Source organism: Meriones unguiculatus, chromosome 4 (assembly GCF_030254825.1).
Source record: "Meriones unguiculatus strain TT.TT164.6M chromosome 4, Bangor_MerUng_6.1, whole genome shotgun sequence".
Lineage (NCBI taxonomy): Eukaryota > Metazoa > Chordata > Mammalia > Rodentia > Muridae > Meriones > Meriones unguiculatus.
The window spans coordinates 133,442,465-133,464,835 of record NC_083352.1 but is presented as its reverse complement, the minus strand read 5'-3'; the positions used below and the strand labels follow the sequence as shown (position 1 = coordinate 133,464,835).

Below are 22,371 nucleotides of genomic sequence, written 5' to 3'. Positions count from 1 at the left end.
TACACAAACTTGAGACAGGTAATGCAATGTCTAGATTGAAACCAGATAGTGGGGTAGAGAAGTCAGCATTTGAATGAACAAGGGTATATATTCCACAAGAACATTATACCAACATTTCCCCCTTTAAGTCCAATAAAAGGCTCCTTTTCTTTTGATACAATAATAATTATAAAAGTTATGAAAACTATTAGGTAAGATTTACATGTGCAATGTCCAGACCATGCACATTTGGCAACTTAGGAGAAAGTGTTTGATTATTCTATCTTGACAAGTTTAGAGTTCTATACCTAAATTAACTTTTATCCTTATTGATATTACCTATATGAAAACATTTTCTTAAGTTCTAAACAACTTAAGCTTAATTGTGGAACTGTAACTATTTGGTCTTTAATCCCACCAGAAACTTGAGGAATAAAAGTATTTACTAGAGTAAATAGGAAGTGCATGTTAGCAACTTCCAAAAAATAAAAAATGGACAGAGACAGTGTGCTACCTGAAACTCATCCATAACCCTCTAGAACATTGGAGCATCATCCCTTCTGGCTCAGTATCTTTGACAGACATATATGTGAAGCAGGAACTATTTAGGACTTGCTTACCCTGTCTTGGCAGAGTTTGACAGTTGAATTGTCCTGCATTTAAGCTTGCCCATTTTTGGCAGAATTCTGTCTGTTGTGATACGAGGGCATTTTTTTTTTTTGCTGGGTGGCTTGTTTGCCACATTTGAAGCCTTGTCCATATGGAAGTTCTTTGATGCTCATCATCTTTTTTGAGGTAGGTGGGGTGCTGCCAGGAGATGACCCATCTCATTGTCAAAGAATCTTTAAAATAATAAAGACATTTTTTAAATGCTATCTTCTGTAGGTCTCTGAAGTTTTTGAAGACTTACCTATCTTTGTGTAATTGACCTGTCTACAAAATCATATCTATCTGTTAAACTTAGGATGTATACTCCTGTGATAAATTATAGATTAGTGTCTGATATGACTATGAGTTGATTAACCAACAATTAACTTGCATTACCTAATACCCTAAAGAGTTTGTAATAGCAGTTTAAAAATGTTGGAACTAACCTTGAATTTGTATCAATATACTAAAATTTACCAATGTATTAAAAATAGTCTTATTTTTGCATTAATATACAAAATCTTATACCAGAGTTAAAAATAACCTTATTTGAGAATAACAAATAAAGCTTTAAGTTGAGTAGACTCAATAATCCACCTTTTGTCTTATTATTCCTATAAGATATTCCTGTATTCCCCTTTCCTTCTTTTCAACCCCTTTTCTCCTTATCTAAGAAAGAGAAAAGAAAAAAGAAAAGAGAGAAATCCCTGAGTCTAACTTTTTTCCTCTCTGAATGAGACCATTAATATTTTATAACCATCTCCCAATGACAAATAAACATTCATAGCCCCAGAAAACAACCAAAAACCTACCCAACCCCTCTTAAAAGAAATTGGGCATCATTCTCATGAATTTTTTCTAGCTGACTTTTTGGACACATAGAAATCCTGTTAGGGGGCCCAAGGGAAATTGGGAAAAATGGTTAATTAAGCAAGCATTAACATTTGTGGTCCAGTCTTTACATGTTGAGAAATTTCAGGCTTACTAGAAGTCCTGTTTGGACTAGTAAGTCTAAAATGCTGGACCAATTGAGATTAGTAGATTTCTTCAACGCTCTCTTGGGAGCAGGCTTTGATGAGAAACAGCAATTGAGGCAGGAACAACCAGAATGCTGGAATATGCAAGATACTGGAAGGATGAATTCTGTCAGGTTTGGTCCAGTGTCTCCAGTGTCTAGTCCTTTTGTTCTGTTCTGTATAGTCTTATTGATTTCTTTCTTCTTGTATGTGGCCAAGATCTTCAGGTGGTCTTCCTCTGTTACATCTGTTTTTTTTATTAGTTTTGATGGCACCCATAATTTTTCTTTTCCTGTATGAACTTTTGCAAAACCTCTTCCACAGCAAAACATATTCCCTGTTCTCCATTTTGAAATTAGAACCTTTACATGCTGCTCTAATTCAGCAGTCCTTTCTAAATTCCACCGTGTCTTAACAGGTATGCTACTTATCTCATTTAAACATTTTTAATTGATAAGTCATTATTTAATCTATTCTATTTTATGACCATCTTTTTAAAATTATTGTTAGATATTTTCATAATTGTTTGACCTATAGGACTATAAGTTGTATCTGTAACAGGCTTCATGTCATGTCTAAAATATTGTTGAATTCCAATGGATATACATGCTGAAGCATCATCAGCCCCAATCTGCAAGCACATCTCCAAAACATCTCTAACAAATGTGTAACCTTAGGATCATGCTCTCCAGAATTTAAGGCAGAAGCCCACTGGACTTCTGAATATGAATCTATAGCATGTGTTTCAGTTTTTCAAACTCTGTAAAATGGAGCACACCAGCCACTGTACGACCTTGTTCCAAGATAACACTAAACAGGATCTGCATTTCAGCTTTAGCATATAGACCTTTATCTAGTAACTGAACCTTAAGAATATACATACAATATCCAGTCTGACCAAGTTGGCCTATAGCTGAAGACTTTCTCTCCAGCATCTCAGTGGGCAGCCATTTTGTAAGATCTTTAAGCCTCTGTGGACTTTTCTCATCTGGAATCACCTCTTTTGGTGTTATTGTTAGTGCCAGATTGGGTTGCTCTGAAGGCTCTCTATTTTCACTCAAAGATTTCCCCAACCTCTGTTCTATGGTCTTTAATTTTTCATTAATTTTTCTCAGTCTCTTCTTTCTCCAAGTCTGTCTTATTCTGATCTCTCACAAAGAGGATGTACAAAACTGAAATCGTCACTGAAAAAATTATTTGTATGCTAAGAGAAACAAACTCAAATGGTATCCAGAAGCACTGTGTCATTCATTGTGTCTTCCTCCATTTTCAACATAGAAAATTATCTTTTTAAGTCCTAAAACCTTTTCCTAAGGACTTTACTTTCTTAGACCCAGCTTCCCTTTCAGAACTTTTCAGTTCAGATGCTTGAGGCTTCTCTGTCTCTGACTCCTTCTTCCAGGAAGAGATATTTTTTTTTCTGCCTCCCTCTGTGGAGCCTGACCCCTTCCTCACTCTGGGAAGTTATTGGGTCCACAAATGTTTGCTCTTCAGACTGGCAAGATTACCTCTCAAAGGGATTTTGCTTTCTGCCTTGGCCAGCAAAGTCTGGCTTTGAGAAGCTTCCTTGTTAAAGAGCCACTTTTTTTTTTTTTTCTCTACCTAAAGAAACTGCCTCCCTGGGATTTGTGTGTACCAATTTTTGTTTTTCTGCAGCCTGCTGTAGAAAAACCCTGCTTCTCTGCAGGGGTTCTGTCTAATCAGGAATTCATGAGCTCCTACATTAGGAACTGCAGTTGCTTTGTTTTTAAGGAACAGAACTAAAAAACTCAATAGTTTTACTTTCTATGTAAGTTCTTGCTAGATTACTATAAATTCTGCCCCATGTTGGGTGCCATTTGTTGTTGAATATTAATATTTATTATTGATTTATCTTTCAGTCAAACAGAGGTTATTCCTAAACCATATGTATGCCCAAATAAGGACACAGAGACTAGGATTTATTTAATTAACCTAGAGCACAATGCTGGGCAATAATTCCTCCATTCTAAACCTCCAAGCCCGCATAGTTTGCTCCCATTCAGATTTTCCATATTATACTTGCTTTTAGTCATATCTTAGGTCTGGTTCATCTCTCCTCATGGTTCCAAGTCCTCTCCTGCCGATCTCTGCTCTCCTACTCCCACTCGCTCACTCCCTTCTCCTCTTCTCCAGACCAGATGCCCCACCTTATTCTCTCCATTGCACAGCATTGGCTGGTTGTTTAATTGAAAATACAGTGTACAAATGGTGGCATGTTTATACAAATTTGAGACAGGTGATGCTTAGAATAAGCATCACAATACAATGTCCAGATTGAAACCAGATAGTGGGGTAGAGAAATCAGCATTTGAATGAACAAGGGTAAATTATATACATTCTACAAGAACATTATACCAACATTCATTCATTCATTCATTTTTTAGGGCTATTGTGGATGGGATTGTTTTGCTGATTTTTTTCTCAGTATGCTCGTATAGGAACGCTGCTGATTTTCCTATGTTAATTTTGTATCTTGTGACTTTGTTGAAAGCATCTATTAATTATAAATGTTTTCTGATGAAGTTTTTAAGGTCTCTTATGTATAGAACCAAATCATCTGCAAGTGGATTCTTTGACATTATTCTTTCCTGTTTGTAAACCTTTTATTTCCTTCTTTTGTCCTATAGTTCTAGCCAAGACTTCCACCACTATATTGAATAAGAGTAGAGATGGAGGTGGTTGACAGCGTTGTTTTGTTCATGGTTTTGGAGGAAAGTTTTCCCTCATTTTATATAATGTTGACTGTAGACTTTATATTGAGGTTTGGGTCTTCTGAATTACTTGAGGACTTTTAACTTGAAGGGATAGTAACTTTTCTTTCTTTCCTCTTGTTTGTCAAGAGTCGGTTTCTTTGTGTAGCCCTGGCTATCCTGGAACTCACTCTGTAGACCAGGCTGCCCTTGAACTCAGAGATCTGCTTACCTCTGCCTCCCAACTATTGGGATTAAAGGCATGTGCCATCATTCTTAGCTTTAAATAAATAAAAAAACCCTTTTATTAATTTTTTGTGTGTGTGAGTTTCACATTATGCACCTCAATCCCACTCATCTCCCCATATTTTTATATCCACCCTCTGTTCTTGCAACCTTCCCACCAAAAGAAAATAAAAAACAAAACAGTTTTAAAAATGGGGCTGGAGAGATGGTTCAGAGGTTAAGAGCGCTGGATATTCTTCCAGAGGTCCTAAATTCAGTTCCCAGCAACCACATGGTGGCTCACAACCATCTCTAATGAGATCTGGTGTCCTCTTCTGGTGTGCAGGGTACATGCAGACAAAACATTGTATATATAATAAATAACTATATCTTTTAAAAACTTGAAAGATGAACAAAACAAAACAAAATCTCATTGTGGAAGCTGTAGTGTGTCACAGTGTGTCCCACAGTATATTCTTTTGTTCACACATCTTTACTTCCAAATGTTCATTGTAATAAGTTCTTGGTCTGCTTTAGGGCCTCTGGCTTCTGCTACACCATCAATACTGGATCCTCATGGGGTCTCCTCTCAGATACCCTGTTGTTGCCATGTGTCATGGAGATCCTGCAGGGTTGGAACTGCAAGACTGACCCCTTTACTCATTCTAGCAGTTCGTAGATGAGATAAATGTTGGGGTCTGGGCATGGGGTAGCTGAATTGGTCAGAACGTCAGATCTTCTGTACTACCACCCCAGGGCGAGCTCTCCAGCACTGCCTGGCTAAAACACCCAGTACTGCAGCCAGCAGGGGGCAGGGGCAGCTCTCCTGCATTCATGCCCTTGAGGCCAAGGTGAGCTGCAAGGCCCACTCTGTGAGGGTCAGGGTCAGCTCTCCTACCTGCTCCAGATGGCAAGGGGTGAGGGCATCTCTCCTGTGTCCATGCCACCTCACAGCAGATGAACCAAAAGTCTCTATTAATCTACCAGGATGACCATGTGATTCTGTTCTTGAGACTATTTAATTTATAGCATTTATTGATTTATACCATTGAACCATCCCTGCATATCTAGAATAAAGCTAACTTGATCATGATGAATAATCTTTTTCATGTATTCTTGAATTTATTTGCAAATATTTTTTTGAGAAAATTTGAATCTATGTTCACCAGGGAGATTGTTCTGTAATTTTTTTTAATGTTTCATCTTTATTTGATTTGGTGTCAGGTTAATCCTACACCTAGCTTCATAGAAGGAATTTGGTGATTATATTCGTTTTCTGTGACTGTGATAAAATATCATGACAAAAAGTAACTTAGGGAAGAAAGGGGTTTTTTTTTTTTTTGGCTCATAATTGTGGACTAGGCATGGCAACAGGCAAGGCTAGGCATGGTGACAGGACACAGGAAGCAGAGAGAAAGAACAGGAAGTGTGGAAAGGCTATAAACTCTCAAATCCTGCCTCCTCCAGTGACATACTTCCTTTAGCAAGGTTCTTCCTCTTTAAGGTTCTGCCATACAGAACACCAAGGTGTTCAAATATAACGGTTGATGAGGGACCTTTCTCATTCAAATCACAATAGTAATATTTCTTCCTTTTTCTGCTTTACAAAATAATTTGAGAAGCATCAATGTTGGCTCTTCTTTGAAGACCTTTTAAATTCACCACTAACTCTGTCTGGGTGTGGATAATTTTTAGTTATGGGATTTAAAATTTCTGTTTCAGGTCAGCTTTTCTTCAGTATTTCTACCTCTTTGCTTCCTTGTTCAGTTGTCTGTGACTCTGAGCATACTCACATACTCAAATTATTTTTAATTTTTCTTTCTGAAATCTCATCTTACTCACTAGATGCTATTATTACAGAGTTAGCCATTTCTAGAGAGCTATGTTGTCTTGGCCTTTTGTGTTTCTTGTTTGGTATTTAGATTTATGCACGGGGCATTATTTCTTTGCTTTACAAAAATAGCTATATTCTTTCATTTGAAGTGTTTACGATATTCAAGTGGGACGTGGTTGGACACGGCAGAGTTGAGGGTAATTTAGAAAATAGTTTCTCAGTCCAGAAGTTCAGGATGTCTATACAATCTGTATTATTTTATCAGTGGGGCAGTAGCTGTGACCACCACAGCCCTGGATATTACTGCTGTGCAGCTGTTGTGCTGACCAGTTAACAGCAGTGGCCCCTTTGACTCCAGGAACTGTTGGCAGAGAAACAACCAAGGACAATACAGAGCAAGATTGAGAGGGAAGTAGAGTGGGTGAAGATAGAGATGAGCATTAGATTGACTTTGAGTTGAAAAAAAAAAAACAAACAAACAAAACATCAAGGTGAGTAAATAGCTAATTGAGGATAGTTGGAATGCTGTTGGAGTTCACAGATTCTAGAGACTTAACGCTGTACAGGCTGGAATTAAGTAAAAGAGGGAAGGATAAGGATGAGAGAAAGAACATGTAGGGATGAAAGGAAGAAAGTATATGAGATGAGGGTGAAAAGTATAGACAACAGTGCTGTACTGTCCATTGAGAGGGGAAATATTCAAAACAACCCTAAAACCTAACTGAAGAACATACTGAGACGTGCAAAACCATCATGAACCATAAATGCAGGAGTGGAGGCCAACTACTAGAAAGTAAGAGATAAAAAGATGCCAATAGAGTGAATCGCGGGCACAGCTGTGTAGAGCTAGAAGGTGGCATTCTCGGATCCTGTGTCAGGAAAGGAGAAAGGGGAGCTGCTATTGTTGTCTGTAGTTTCTGTGTTCCGTGTGGAGTGTGTGTGTACACCTCCTTTCCTGGTAGTTTCCTTGGACACACATTCCACTTTGACCTTTTCTGAGCCTGAAGCTCCAGTGTGTGTGAGGCGCAGCGCACTGCCCTTCCAGTTCCTCCTGCTTTCTTACAGTTCTGATGACTGCTGTGAATTAGAGGGACTGTTAAAAGTGAATCACAGAACAGCCCTTTGAGCAGAGCTGGTGTGATAAAGAGTGAAGGTGAGGAAGTGAGGTGTGGCTCCTGTGACTGATGGAGTCCCCAGTGTGTCTCTCTTTGGAAGTATGGAGAATGTGGGGCCTTGCGATTCTTCAGGTAGTGCTCACTACTCTCTCTCCCCATAGGGTTCGAAAGATTTTAAATCTGCGTGTGTTTGAGGATGAGAGTGGAAAACCCTGGTCCAAGAGCGTGATGGATAAGCAATACGAGGTGCTGTGTGTCAGCCAGTTCACCCTCCAGTGTGTCCTCAAGGGGAACAAGCCCGACTTCCACCTGGCGATGCCCACAGAGCAGGCAGAGAGTGTCTACAACAGCTTCTTGGAGCAGCTTCGAAAGAGCTACAGGCCAGAGTTCATCAAAGGTATGTGGTAGGCTCAGGCCGCTCAGTGAGGCCCTTGGGCTCCCCCTGACAATCAGACAAGAGAGCAAGCAAGGCCCGGGGTTCACTTCCCCGGCACCAAAAGAACACCCCCTCCTCAAATAAAAAGAAACAAGTGAAATTAACTATAAAAATGTTTTTAAAGGTTTATTTTAAAAGTGTGTGTGTGTGTGTGTGTGTGTGTGTGCACCTGTGTGCAGTTGTGCGCTCGGGTCAGAAGTGTATCAGATCCCTGAAGCAGGAGTTACAGACTGTTGTGAGCTGCCTGACATGGGTGCTGGGAACTGAACTCCAGTTCTTTGCAAGAGCTCTTAAGCACTGAGCTTTCTCCCTAGTCCTGAAGATATATTTTTATTTCGTTTAATATATGTAGAATATCATAATATTAGGAAGGTAATCAGTACAAAAAGTTCTGAGATACTTGTTGTAGTAAATAAAAAATGAGTGTTGGACTATATAATGTTTATTTTTAGCCCTATAATTATTGCAGCAGTATTATTTAACTCACTATCACAATTAATGATACAAACACCTGTTAGATTTTATAATTCCTTATTACCTTGGGCTGGGCAGAAATTTCCACCTACACTATCTGAATCACCTCACTATCCATTTCCCAGCCCCCATCCAATGCCATCTGCTTTAATCATTCCTATCTGGGCTATCTTCCTTCCATAATCCCAAGATACTTGCTTGTATTCTTCATCTGGGCCTTTTCACGCCATTATTGGAGTCCTTCCTCCCAACATACAAGAATCAGACCAACCTCTAACAGATACGCTTTGTATCTTTCTATGTATCTATCCAATTATTTATATACATACATGTAGATATGTGCGTACATATACATTTTATTTATTTTTAATCTGTGCTTGAGGACAAGAGTGGGAAATACTGGTCCAGGAACATAATGGACAAGCGGTAAATAACGGATAAGGTGCTGTGAGCCAGTTCACCCTCCAGTATGTTTGCCAGGGGAGTGCATATATATACTTTACACGTGTATATGTGCATATACATGTGTGTAAAAAGGCTTTTTTTTTAAAGACTAGCAGAAGTCAAAGGTGGAGAGATAGCTCTGGGTGAGAGTGCCTGCCTGTTGTGAGCTTGGATCTCAGCACCCATATAAGAAAGGTGAATATGGTCATGATACAGTTTAGGGGACCTGATCGGGTTCATTTCTCTGCCAGTTAAAGAAATAAAGGGCTGCAAAATCTGAAGTGGGACAGGTGGAGCAGAGAAATCTCAAGCACTGCAGACAGAATCAGCAGTTGAAGAAGGGGCGAGGAACCATGCACATAGCAGACACAGAGAAAAAGACCCTCTGCAGAGCAGAGGGGGTACTCCGGAAGCCAACAGTCTAGGGGTGTGTGTGTGTGTGTGTGTGTGTGTGTGTGTGTAGGGAGAGGGTGGGTGGATGATGGGGTGGGAGGTAAGTTGAAGACTCTGAGAAGTTTCCTCCCCCAATTCAGGGCTGGTCAGTCTGAAGAAAGCTAGGACAGTTGATTGGCCCAGAACTGTGGTGTGTCCTGTCCTGAGCAGGCCTTGAGCTCATCCCACCAGTTTTTTGTCAGGGGCTACGGGTGGGAGACAGAAGCCTTCAAACTTTTGTCTGAAGGCACCAGGCTTTTGTCTCAGATCTGCAGGGTAAGGAAGAAGCTGGCCATCTTCTGACTGTGGAACCCCCTCCAGCCCCAGATCTTCATTTCTTTATTAGCATTGTATGTAAGTGGGTGTGATTCATTTATTCTCTTCCTCATATGAAGAAACATATGAAGAAACATGTCATGAAGAAACATATGCAGCATCTTCCTGCTTTAACTCCAATCCTAGCCTTTGCTTTGTTAGACAGAGGAGCGTAGTTTGCCTCCTCTGGAAGTATCTTCGTTTAGAATTCGGTTCATCAATTGGCTCCTGGTTACATCTCTCCGGTCCTCTGACCTGGCTTTTCTGTGAACATGCTCTTCATAGAGGGAGTGAGGAAGCCAGGTCCTCTGAGGAATTTCTCCTCTGCAGAACCAAGGGTGAGCAGTTGTCAGCATTGTTTTCCCTGGTGCTAGATGTTCGTGGTGGCACCCCATTTCCGAGAGATCTCTGATGTATTTCAGGGGGCACTCTCGGTGAGGGAGCATTGACACTGCCTGTGAGATGCTTGACTGAATGCAAACAGCTCTCCTCCGAGTCCTTAGACAAGAATGCTTCATGTATTAGTAGAAGCTTTTAGTTTTGAAATTGTATGCATTTTATCCAGAATGTTATATGAAGGGCCTAAATAGTATGCTGTAAACAGTATCATTTTATAATGGGTCAGGATTGAAACTCATGGGACATAATCCATCTAATTACTTTTTTTTTTGTGTGTTTTTTCAAGACAGGGTTTCTCTGTGTAGCCTTGGCTATCGTGGACTCAATTTGTAGACCGTGCTGACCTTCAACTCACAGAGATCCACCTGCCTCTGCCTCCCTGAGGGCTGGGATTACAAGCGTGTGCCATGGCACCCGGCTCCACCTAATTACTTTTATGAAATGTGATGTGAATTTTTTAATCAAAAATTGCAGCATTTTAAGTGAAATCTGTCTGTGCTACTTGTGGAATTTGAAGAACTGTGGTTTTGTCCACAGAGCTGCACTAGCTTATGGCCTTAATTCTTTTGCAGCCTGCAGGGGAACAGAGTACATGCGGTGTGTTTTCCATGCTTGGTGCCTTTGATTATTTTTGAGAATTTGGCTTCCAGCTTCATGGGAAGCCTTTGAGCTGGAGGGATGTGGGAATGCAAACGGACTGCTGAATACATGCTCTTTATTTAAGCATTTTTTCAGGGACACTTCAGCAACTTTAAAATGGAAAGTAGTTCAACTAGTTTTAATGTTTCTTTCACTTTTTTCTCCTTTTATGGTTGAATCTTTATTTTACACTTATAATTGTGCATATTCCCCACAAGTATCCATTGGATCCCATACACTTTCTTGACAGTCAGAAGGCCTTTCTACTCAGACCAGCCATGGTTCATGTGGAAGGCAGTGAAGTCTATTGTCTCACGTGACCTGATGCTGCTGTGACCTTGAACTCTTTCCCTGGATCTACATAGAAGGGAGCCCATCAAAGGCAAGCTAGTTACGTTGCCCCCACTTTATTATTGAATAACATCTTATTAGGGGCTTTGGATCCTTTATAGTCTTGTGCAGAGTAAGCACTTCCCATTGATTATTTGCTTGTATTTTTACAGCAACCCTATCAGATGGGCAAGACATTACCTCCATTTCACGGATGAGGAAGCTGAGGTACATCAGGGTAACTCGGGAGTTAGCCAGTGAAGACAGAGCCAGGGATTAAGTGAGCATCCATCCCGAGAGGCTGATGTCAAGATCAACTCATCGTGAAATGCACACCTGGCCTCTCTGGCCTTGTCTCCTATCCTTCTCCTTCCTCAGGTCTATGGGGACTTCTGTGCTGTGACCCTCTGTGCTGTGCCCAGGAAATTGAATGAAGGGTTTTGCACCTCGTGAAGATTTTGTAAGAAAGCAATGTGCCCGGTTTGTTTTTAGCTGAGAGTGATGTTTACCCAGGGTCTTAAGTCTTCTACTGCTGGTTCCACTCAGGGAGCTGTGGTGACTTCTTTATCAGTGAGATGCTGTTCAGAGGCCTGCTACTGGCTTATGTGCAGAGCACAGCAGGAAGGAGACTGTCCTTGTCTAAAGCAACTTACAGCCTGTGTAGGAGGGGGACGCTGAGTGAGTGAGGATAGTTCTTGACATGGTGCCTGCTGTAAACGGCTTGTGTTCTGAAACTCCCAGTGCTTGTGGGGAAATGGGATAAGAAGCCAAATTGCTAAGGACCCGGACTTGTGCTGGCCAGGATGAGATACTTCCTTGTTATTTTCATAAAATACAGTAGGAACTTTTGATAGAGCCAAGGGCTTTCTTCTTTCCCCTGCAAATGGTATTTTGTTCTTGCTGTATTTCCATCCTTGCCCAAGAAGCTCACCTCTGCTCTGATGTAACCTGTGCAGTAAATGCACTGCTTAGTATCTGTCCATCCATCCATCCATCCATCCATCCATCCATCCATCCATCCATCCATCTGTTTATTTATTTATAGAAATGGTTTTGCGGAGTTTGGTAGCTCAGTTGGGCCTCGAACTTATTCTCTTATTGTCTCAGCCTCCCTTTCCCAAATTCTAGGATTCTAGGTGGGTGACAACAGATCTGGCTTTGTACTCTTTCTTAGTTATCATTAGGTATGAGCACATTTCACTTCAGAGACCATTGTCATAGCAGTCTCCTGTTATGGCCACTGCTCCTGCCTTAAGCAGGTGTGGGTGTGAAGGATGTCTGGCTATATTCTTGTGCTTGATTCTTGATACTCTGTGTTTGTTAGACCTTCTTTCTTTCTTTTTTAAAATTAATTAATTAATTTATTTTTAATTTATTAAAATTTATTCACTTTGTATCCCAGCTGTAGCCCCCTCCCTTGTCCCCTCCCAATCCTACCCTTCCTTTCCTCTTCTCCTCCCATGCCCCTCCCCAAGTCCACTGATAGAGGAGGTCCTCCTCTTCCATCTGATCCTAGCCTATCAGGTCTCATCAGGACTGGCTGCATTGGAGACCCTGTTTTTAAGATTTATTTGTTATTTATACAACATTCTGACTGTACACCAGATCTTACTATAGATAGTTAGTTATGAGCCATCATGTGGTTGCTGGTAATTGAATTCAGGACCTTTGGAAGAACAGCGACTGTTTTTAAACTCTGAGCCATCTCTCCAGCCCCTTGTTAGACCTTCTTGACTCAGGATGAGACATCACATGTTTGAACGTGAGCATTCTGGGCTACTAGTGGCTGGTCATGTATATAAGTTGGTGATACTGTCCTTATGTCTCTTCCCCAAACCTTCTGACCTCATCATCTGCTGTAATGGTCCAGGACAGGCGAGCCTCAGAACAGGGTGCAGGTTTTCCCACGGCTCTCCAGGTCCTGCATTCCTGGAGCCACTGGGCTAACTAGGATGGTTGGTAGGCCCCAGGGCTAGGTGATATCCCTAGGACTTCATGCACACATGCCCTTCTCTTTGCATTGGAGCTGAGGCAGGGGTTAGGAATGAGCATCAGAGCAAGAGGGGTAGTGTCCCTTTGCTGGAGGATCCACATAGTTCTAGGAAACATGCAGGCATGCCAAGCTGGCACATGTGTTACTGGCCTGAGGGGTCCATGAGGCTCAGAGACAGCCGTAGACAGAAGAGTGGAAGAGACCGTAGTGCTGAAAAACATTGTTGGGAATATGACAACGTGGCGCCTATATTTGTTAGCAGCCAAGACATTTAAGCTGAGACCGGAGAGTAAGGGAGGATGCAAATGGTGCTTTTAGAGCATGTGTTTGTGTGACCTGCCGAGAGGTTTCTGGTGTGTTCCAGAGAGCTCCCTAGGTATGTACCCATCTTTCTTCCCTCTCTGCTTCCTGCCTGCCTTCTGCTAATGTGGCCCTGTGTACAGTTATCCTCTCTCTCTTCTCTCCTGTGGTCATGCTTGTCTCCCTTCATCCTCCTGCATTGCCAGAGCTTCTCAGAAGCAGGTGGTCTCATATACTTGGGCTCTAATGTGGTCTGGCTTTCTCTAGAGCAAGGATTCTGAGAACAGGTGCCTAAGACAGGAGATAAAAATGCCAGGCCTGGAAAGTGGGACAGCCTCACTTCTACCATGTACAACTGGTCCCTGCAGTCTCTCAGCCCACTGGGGAGGGACTTATGGACAGAAGCTAGACCTATGCTGCAGGAAGGGTTACCAAAGTGTTTGGGGACCTTTCTTTCCTTTCACAGCTCACGACCTGGTGTTTTCTTACTGCCTGCCTCTTCTTCAGATGATTGCTTAGAGGAAAAGTCCTGGAGTACAAGTTTGACGATCTTCCTCCTCTGTTTTAGAATGAGCTAGCACTGAGGGTATTTTCATGAGGCTCCAGATTAGCGGTTCTCAACTAGTGGATTGCATCCTCTTGGGGGGGTTGAACGACTCTTGTACGGGGTCACCTCAGACCATCACAAAGCACAAATTTACATTACTAGTCATAACAGTAACAAAATTACAGCTGTGAAGTAGCAACAAAATTTTATGGTTGAGGGTCACAACACGTGCAAAACCGTATTAAAGAGTTGCAGGAACCAGTCAGTGGTAGCTTCTGCGCCATCTTGAGATGAATGTTAAAAGCACATTTGGCAGGTGTCATGGAACACTCTCTAAGTTGAGTGCTAAACAGATATTGCTTTTACAGTCATGGAAAAAATAAATGTTATACCAACATGAAGTGGTTGAAAAGAAAGGTCCCATCCTCCCGAGCCTCTGGTTCCATCATTGAGTCTGGTTAGCAGTACCTAAGAAAGCCTGACAGGCATATCAGGAGTTCCAGTAGTGTTACGAAGAAGTCCCTCTGCATTCTCTCTTCAGTCTGATCTGTTGTCAAAGAGCTACAGAAATGTGAATAGGCACTAGGGCGCGCTGGCCAGCTTATGATTGCCCAGCTCTGTGCCCTGCATGGGACATCCATTATGTCCAGGCCTCCTGCAGCTTCATAATGCAGGGAGAAGGTGCTGGGAGCCGGGGGACCACATTGCTTTGCGGTTAGTAGATAATGCTTATGGATTCGTTTAATTTCCCACTCTTCTTACTACTTAAATAATTTTAGCAGCATGAGTGAACTTTAAGCAGTTGCTGAGTTCAGCAAGGACTGTGAGGCGAAGCCACTGTTCTTAATATAAGCTTAGGAAATCATATCGTGAGTCTGGCCTGCTCGGGAGTGGCAAGGGCGGCAGACTGGATGGATGCGCACTCCTGGGTGGAAGTTTGGCATAGGTGTGTGGTTCATTTTTCTCAAAATTGTCTAGTGTTTGTTTTCTGTTACTCATGTCTTTTCTTTTCCTCTTCAGCAATTGGCTCACTTTCTTACTTATTCCTGCATGTCTGTTTTTTAGACTTAGCTTATATCATCACATGATTATGTTTTAGCCTTCTTCTTCCCAAGTGGGGAACTGCCTCAACTTTCATCCTTATCTTTCCTTAATTGATTTTGCATAGTGAAGAACTGCCTCCTCTTACCAGTTCCTTTTCTTACCTACAGTAAGTGTCTGTGGCCTCAGGTCTGGTGCTGGTGGCATGGTGGAGATTTTGTGCCCCTACTGTCATGGTCTTATCTGCTGTGCTTAGATGAGGACAGCCCTATGGGTAGCTCTGCTATCCCATCCAGTCTTTTTTCCTCCTATGCTTTGCATCTTCAGTGTACCCCAAAGGCCCATATCCAACTTGATTTCTAGCTTGTGGCTTGTGGAGACTACCTCTTATAAGAGGAAGGAAGTGAGGTCACCGAGGGCGTACATACGTGAAAGGCACAAAACAAGACCACGTTCTTAGTGCAAAGGAGACTTATTTGCCTCAGAGGGACAAAGGGCAGGGATAAGGGGAAGGGAAAAGGGAAGAAGTACAAGGGAGGAAGGGAAGGAATACTTGCCCAGAGGAATGAAGTATTGCTTCTGGAGTGGAGATAGATGTGGCCCAGAGGCAAATGGTGCTTTACAAAGGAGAAGGAGGAGTTAGGCAGTTGTGGCATACACCTTTAATCCCAGATCTTGGGAGGCAGAGGCCAGCCTCCTCTACAGAGCAAGTTCAAACAAACAAACAAACAAATGGAAAAGGGGAAAACCCCACGTTAGGATGAGTTGGTTATTTTGATTGGCCATGTTAATTAGGGCAGCCAAAAGGGGGCTTTTGATTGCTGAACATTAGTGCTTCCATAGCTGGACCTTGGTAGTCAGCCTCAGGAGGAGAAAGCCACCAAATAAGGGAATGGGTCTTGATGACTAGCCTTTGGAATGTAATCTAACGGTTAGTAAGGTGGAGGGGATGGGGGAGAGGGTAAAAGACAGAACTCATCAGTGCCATGTTTGCTACGCTCAGGCCTGCCCTTTGAAGGGGATACTGGAACTTAATTTAAGCCCCTCTACTCTCTCTCTTTCATTTGTGTTTTTCTTTTTGTATGTTAATTATATGCATATTCATCTCCTAGGTACCATGAGGCCCCACTGGACACCCCCACTATCCAGGTGGGAGGGGCAGCAGGCTGCCCCCACATTCACCCAAGGAAATAAGGGATAACAGGGCAGGGGTGGGAACAGCCCATCAGTCTACATTTGTGAGCCCTGGCCACTCACTCTTTCCTGCTGGAAGCTCAGGCTAACTTGGGGGTCTTCAGGCTCATGCCCATTTCCCACCTTGGCCTCCAGCTATCTTGGAAAAGTGCTTGGTTTACAATTACAGCCAGGTAGTATAGTGAGAGAGGAGGCTAGTTTTGTAGAAAAGTGCCCCACCTTCAATTGTCCCCCTGGGAAAAAGAAACAGGCATGCACACGTACTCACACACCTCACTTCACACACAGATTCTTCCCAGCCTGTAACTACCCATACCAATTCATCTCACCTCATGGGTACCAGACAGGGGTCCTGCCATGAGGTGGCCTAGTGTGTGTGAAGGCTCTAAGGGCTGCAGAACAAGACCCAGAAAGCCATGGTCAAGAATTGCCCCAGCTCTGGCCCTCAGAAGGAGCTAACTCTCCAGGACACACAGACAGGGCTTGTTTCTGGGAAGGAAGCCAGGGTACCTGAGCTGTTAGAATTTGAGACAGAATTTCTCTGTGTAGTCTTAGCTGTCCTGGAATTGTCATTATAGACCAGGCTGGCCTCGAACTCAGAGATCTGCCTGCCTCTGCCTCCTGAGTGATGATTATAGTCGTGCACCACTATGCCCAGCTCTCTCTCTCTCTCCTTTTTTCTGAGACAGGGATTAACGTAGTGTGCCACCATCCCTGGTTCTCTTTTTTTTTCTTTTATTTATTTTTCTGTTTCTACATTGTTCTCTTAAATTATTTTATTATATAAGTTTATTTTTTACAATTTATTCTCTTCTCCCAGTACCACCTTCCCTCCCTGTTGCCCCCTCCCCTATTCCTCAGAAAGGGGGAGCCCTCATCCCTTAGCGTCTGACCCCAGCTTATCAAGTGTCATCAGGACTGCCTATACCCTCTTCTTCTGGCCTAATAAGGCTGCCTACCAGGGGGAAGTGATGAAAGGGCAGGCAACAGAGTCCATGTCAGAGGCAGCCTCTGCTTCCCTTTCTAGGGAACCCACATGGAGACTGAGCTGCCTATCAGCTACATCTGAGCAGGGGGGCTAGGTCCTCTCCATGCATGGTCCTTAGTTGGTGCATCAGTCTCTGTAGGCTCTTCTGGGCCCAGATTTGTTGGCTCTGTCGGTCTCTTTGTGGAGTTCCTGTCCCCTCTGGGTCCTTTTATCCCCTCCTCCCATAAGACTCCCTGCACTCTGCCCAAAGTTTGGCTGTGAGTCTCGGCATCTGCTTTGATCCCCTGCTCTCTCTCTCCACCCCCACTGCTGCTTCTTTTTCATGAGGTTAGGAGCTCTGTTCTATTATATGCTCCCTATCATGATACTTTGTCTTGCCACAGGCTCAAAGTGATTAGAGGGATTAGAGGCCAGGGACAGGGAAACCTCCATTTCTCCTTGAAAATTGAATATATCAGGTGTTGTGTTATAGTAACAGATGCCTGATGAACACATTGCCTCTCTTGGCTTCTCTTTCTTCCTGCCCTTATTTTCCTTCATCCTTTTTTTTTTTTTTTTAATCTTACATCCTGAGCCCCTCCACACTTCTGATCTTGAACTGTTGCTGGCCCAGCTCTTTCTTCTTTCTCCACAGTCTATAATGGAAGTTCAGTTTGAAGAAATAGGGACAATATTTTAAAATATGAAACAGGCAGAAGTGGGAAGAAGCTCCTGTTTATTACTGCACAGTCTAAGTACTACATGGACTTGGGATGAGAAAAAAGTTTCCTCATTCAGCAGGTGTCATAGGAAGCATTCAGAACCTTATTTAGCCTGGGTCTGGAAATAGAGAAATGATGATCAAAGTGTTGACTTTTCATGTTCTTCACACCTGTGCTTTACTGAAGAAATTAATAGTACCTGTGTCTTTTTGTCACCCTTTCCTTTGCTGTGTCCTGAGGGAATCTGTCTGGTTTATGGGTTCTTCCTGTTGTTTAGCCCCTCATCCATCCTCTGAATTAAACATCAGTCATTTATTTTTCATCTCTATTTTGGTATGTACATACACAACCTACTGAGTTCATTTAGTGTTGCTTGTGTGTACATATGTTTACAGCTGACTGCTTGAGATTTGATAGCCTAGCCTATCAGGAGGCCTGTCTCAGGGCTAAACAGATTCTCGTCCTCCCTGTTGCCAATTGATTGCATCTAGGGTGGGCCCTTGTCCACACTGGCGTGTCAGCAGATGCTGTCACTATGCAGGTCTTGTGTGGGCAGCCATAGTGTTGAGATTTCATGGTTTAGCTTCTTGCCAAATTTAGAAAATACTGCCTCACAGCAGGTGGCTTTGTCCTCTGGTTCCTACAACCTCTCCTGCTCTCTCGTTTGTGATATGGAATAGGGGCTGCATTACAGGTATATCAGTTGAGAGTGGGCACCCCACAGTCACTTATTTTCTGCATTTTGACAAATTGTGGCTTTCTCTAGCGGTCTCCATCTACTGCAAAAAGAATGGTTTTACTTTAAACATATATATAGGGTTTGTTTGTTTTTGACTTGGGGTTTTATTTCTGGACTACCATTTCATTGGTTTGTCCTTATACTGAGAGGACCAGGTCTGACCCTCCATCCCCCCAAAAGTCATCAGTCCCTGGAACTAGGCCATAGGTCACCAAGTCCAGGAAAGAGACCATAAAATCCCCTACCCAAGGAATAGCCTGGAAATAACCACAAAAATGGGAAGGTATCTTATCTCAGGGTGGGGCGTTTGTGCTGGGCAGCTTTATCTCATTTTGTAGTAGAACATTCTTGGCCTAGGAATGCAGCCCACCAGCCAGTCAGGAGTTGACTCTTGTAACTTCCCTGGCACCCACCAGTTTGGGCCAGTTTGAAGCAGTTTAGAGAGCCCCCAATCCCTAATCAAGCCCTAGTTAGCCCTAGCCAATCGTCGATGCACTCCTACCCTTTTAACTTGTATCAGTCACTGGTCAACAGGGTGTATTTTTAATTTCTAGAAATTTTCCATCTGTATGATAATCTCATTGTAGTTTTAATGTGCAGAGTGTAGTCGAACATTTTTTAGATTATTTGTATTTTTTTTTTAAAGAAAGCTACCTCTTAATCAAACTTTTTTATTTCACTGTTTTACTTTAATCTTTAGTCTTTTTATTTCTTCTTCACTTTTTGTTGTGTGTTTATTTGTTGTCTATTTTCTTGGTTCCTTATTTTATTTATTTTTATTTTTTATTTTTTAATTAAATTTTTATTTTTTATATTAATTACAGCTTATTCATTTGTTTTATTTATTTATTTATTTATTTATTTATTATTTGTTTTATTTATTTTTTTAGTTTTGCTAAGTAATGAATTTATGGTCTGAAAATGTCAGAATTCTGCGTGGCTCTTCCCTCCCCCCCCACATTTGATTCCATAGCAAATTGTTCATGACATCTTCATGAAATAGGATGCCACTTCTTGCTGCAGTTCAAGTCGTCAGGGTCTACCTTGCTCCAGCTGTGCCTCCTTCAGGCAGGACTCACAACGGTTAGCCTTTCCCGGTAGATGTTTGGGTTGGGAAAGCTTTTAAGGACTATGCTTATTTCTTAACAGTAATTACAAAACATCAGTGTGTGTGTCTATGTCTGTGTGTTTGTCTGTGTCTGTGTTCATGTGTAGAGCAGAGGGGAGGAGAAGGCACTGTGCCTTCTTGAGGACTCCTGCTCTCTTCCTGGGTGGACAGGAACAGATGGAGATGCTCTATGGCCATGGGAGCTTCTTGTTTGGGAGATAGTCCTAGTTCAAGTCCTTTGGTTCACCTTTGAGCCTTTGAGGTTATTCCTGCTGTGCAACCTTTGCCCCTAAAGTTCTGGCCTGGATCAGAACCTTGCTGTTCCAAGACCATCAGGTTCCCAAGGTTGTTTCCTGTGCTGTAGCCAGCCATCTTGACTGGGTCTGACCCGCCTAGCGAAGTTCTGCTGTAAGGTTAAAGGACTGTCTGAATAGGGTACCCACTTGAAGAAGATAGATGAGGAAATCATCTTCACCACCATGCACAGAACTTGAACACAATCCTCTACCTTTCTCATAGACCTGGGGAGAAATTAAAGTCCAAGATTAAATTCTACATCATATTCAGTTTTGAAGATAGGGAAGTCTGAGCTCAGAAGACCCTCAGAAGACCTGTAGTTTTTTAGTGGAGGTGTGCCCATGGCCAGTCTGATATGGGTTCATGTAGGAGCCATGCCCAACAGATTTGCGGACCTGTGTTCCTAAGGTGTTCTTGCAAACACTATGGCATTCCCACGTGGGCTCCTGTACCTTTTAGGTAGTCTTCTACTTTTTATGGCGTTATCTAGCTGAATGCTCTTAGGGACTCCTGAGCACAGAAATGTCTAAGCAAAGCCCAGTGGTCAGAGACTTGCCTAGAATTGCCGTGTTACACAAGATGAGCTTCCTTGATGGCTATGAATCCGAGCTCCAACTCCTTATCTCAGTTTGTTATCTGCCATCTGAGGTGAGTTTTGGCCCTTGGTGTTTACTAGCCAAATGGTTGTTTCCTGCAGAGCCATATTTTGGCACTGTGGTTTGTGTTGGAGTGTGGCCCCTTCCTATAACTAGATATTTTTGATTTGGGGCCATAGGTATATCTCCCTAGTGCCCTTTGCAACAAAAGCCTGGGCCTGGGCTACCTCCATGAACAGAAATACCACAGCCATACAGAACACTTTCAGAAGGGGAGCCTGGGCCTGGGGGAACCCTCCATGGTCTCTAGGATAGAATAAAGTTCTACTCAAGGCCTGGTTGTTCATGCTCTGAGAAGCTCACTTACCCACACTGTCCCTATATGCTGACTAGCAGCTGCATTCCCAGGAAAGCCCAAGGAGGTGTCTTTCCTGGAGACTCTGTTTTCTCTGAAGGCTCCTAGAGCCCTTGCCGAGGAGAGAGCTGCTACAGATGACAGCAGCCTGCCAGTGCCACTCCCTTGAGCTCCGCCTACACAGTCCCAGGATTCACATCAAAGCCCTGCTGCCTGGACAGTGGCCACAGCCTTTCCATGGCCTCGTTTTCAAATTCATTCTTCCCCATGCCATTATTCTGCTTGATTTCTTCATGTCTGCGGCCTGTGTGTCTAGTATTGGGGTTTCCAGTAGTGACTTCTCCTTTCATGCTTGGGCTTTGCACAGGTCAAGAGTGGAATAGGAAAGAAATCTGGGTAGGGAGAACACTTCCTGGGTGGAAAGGAACTGCGTTTGTGAGATGGGCTTAGTTCAAGCTAGCCCAAGGCTCTTGTCTGGTACCGTGTCCCCTAACAGTCTTCAGAGTGGGCCAGGTCTAGAGGGTCATGGCCATGCTGTGGACAGTAGAGCTTTCACTTAAACAGGCCAAGAAGCAGCCACACATGCCCCTTCTTCACTCCCCACTTCTTCAATGACGTTTGCTGTTGTTTTTCCTGGTAAATTGACTATGCAGCCATTGCTAGGCATGTAAGTAACAATGACGAAGGCTGCGTGCACTTGCGTTGCATTCATGATGACTGGCCACAGATTGACGCTGTGGGCCTTGGTATGTGGTGAGAGTCGGTTGAGCATTGTGTAGAGGGGCGTGAATACCAGCCCCTCTAGACAATACAGGTAAATAGCGAATCCTGGTGTGAGGTGCCAGCCTCCAGCCTGGTTGGGCGGAGCCTTGAACAGCTGCTGCTGGAGGCCAGATTGTAGATGCTGTGTCCCAGCTGGGAGTTTTCCTGCCTGGAACACGTGGCACAGACATGTTTGGCACGTGCTCGCCCTGCAGCGCTGGATGGAACCTGAGACTTATATTTAAGAACTCGATTATAGCGCCACATGAAACCAGATGTAATTTTGTAGATATGTCCGTGTCTTTTATTTTTAAAAGTGTATTTATTTCCCCTGGCCAGTATAATTTTTCTTGGGACTTCTCCCTTTGATCTGGACTGGAAAAAAAATGTTACCATTTTAAGACCTCTTAAAACCTGTCTTTGGATTTATTGTGTGTACAAATGGAAATTCAGATAATAGTTCTGTTCCCAACTGAAGAAAAACAGGAAAAGAAAAATAATTTCTCACTACTTGGAATGAGAACCATGGTGAAGCATGTGCTGTATATCCTGGCAACAGAAATTCAAGGTTGAAAATAATTTCCTTCCTCCTGAGTCTGCCTGCAGCTTCCCTGAGGAGTATAGATGGTGAAATTTGCTACTAATTGTAGCCATAATTTTAGCATGCAATTAAACACATGATTTCCTTCCCAGCTGATGTCCTTTTAGTTAGTGTGACACAGAGAAAACAAAGGCTGTGTTGATTTGAAGGGC

General features: G+C 42.8%; 1 protein-coding gene across 1 annotated transcript in view; it reads left to right on the top strand.

Moving 5' to 3' along the window:
• Window positions 1-22,371, top strand: part of Dtd1 (D-aminoacyl-tRNA deacylase 1) — a 169,569-nt gene that overhangs the window by 9,702 nt on the left and 137,496 nt on the right. Inside the window, exon 3 of the mRNA XM_021636818.2 lies at window positions 7,690-7,925. Within this exon, the coding sequence (XP_021492493.1) occupies window positions 7,690-7,925 (236 nt within the window). The remainder of the gene's footprint in view (window positions 1-7,689; window positions 7,926-22,371) is intronic.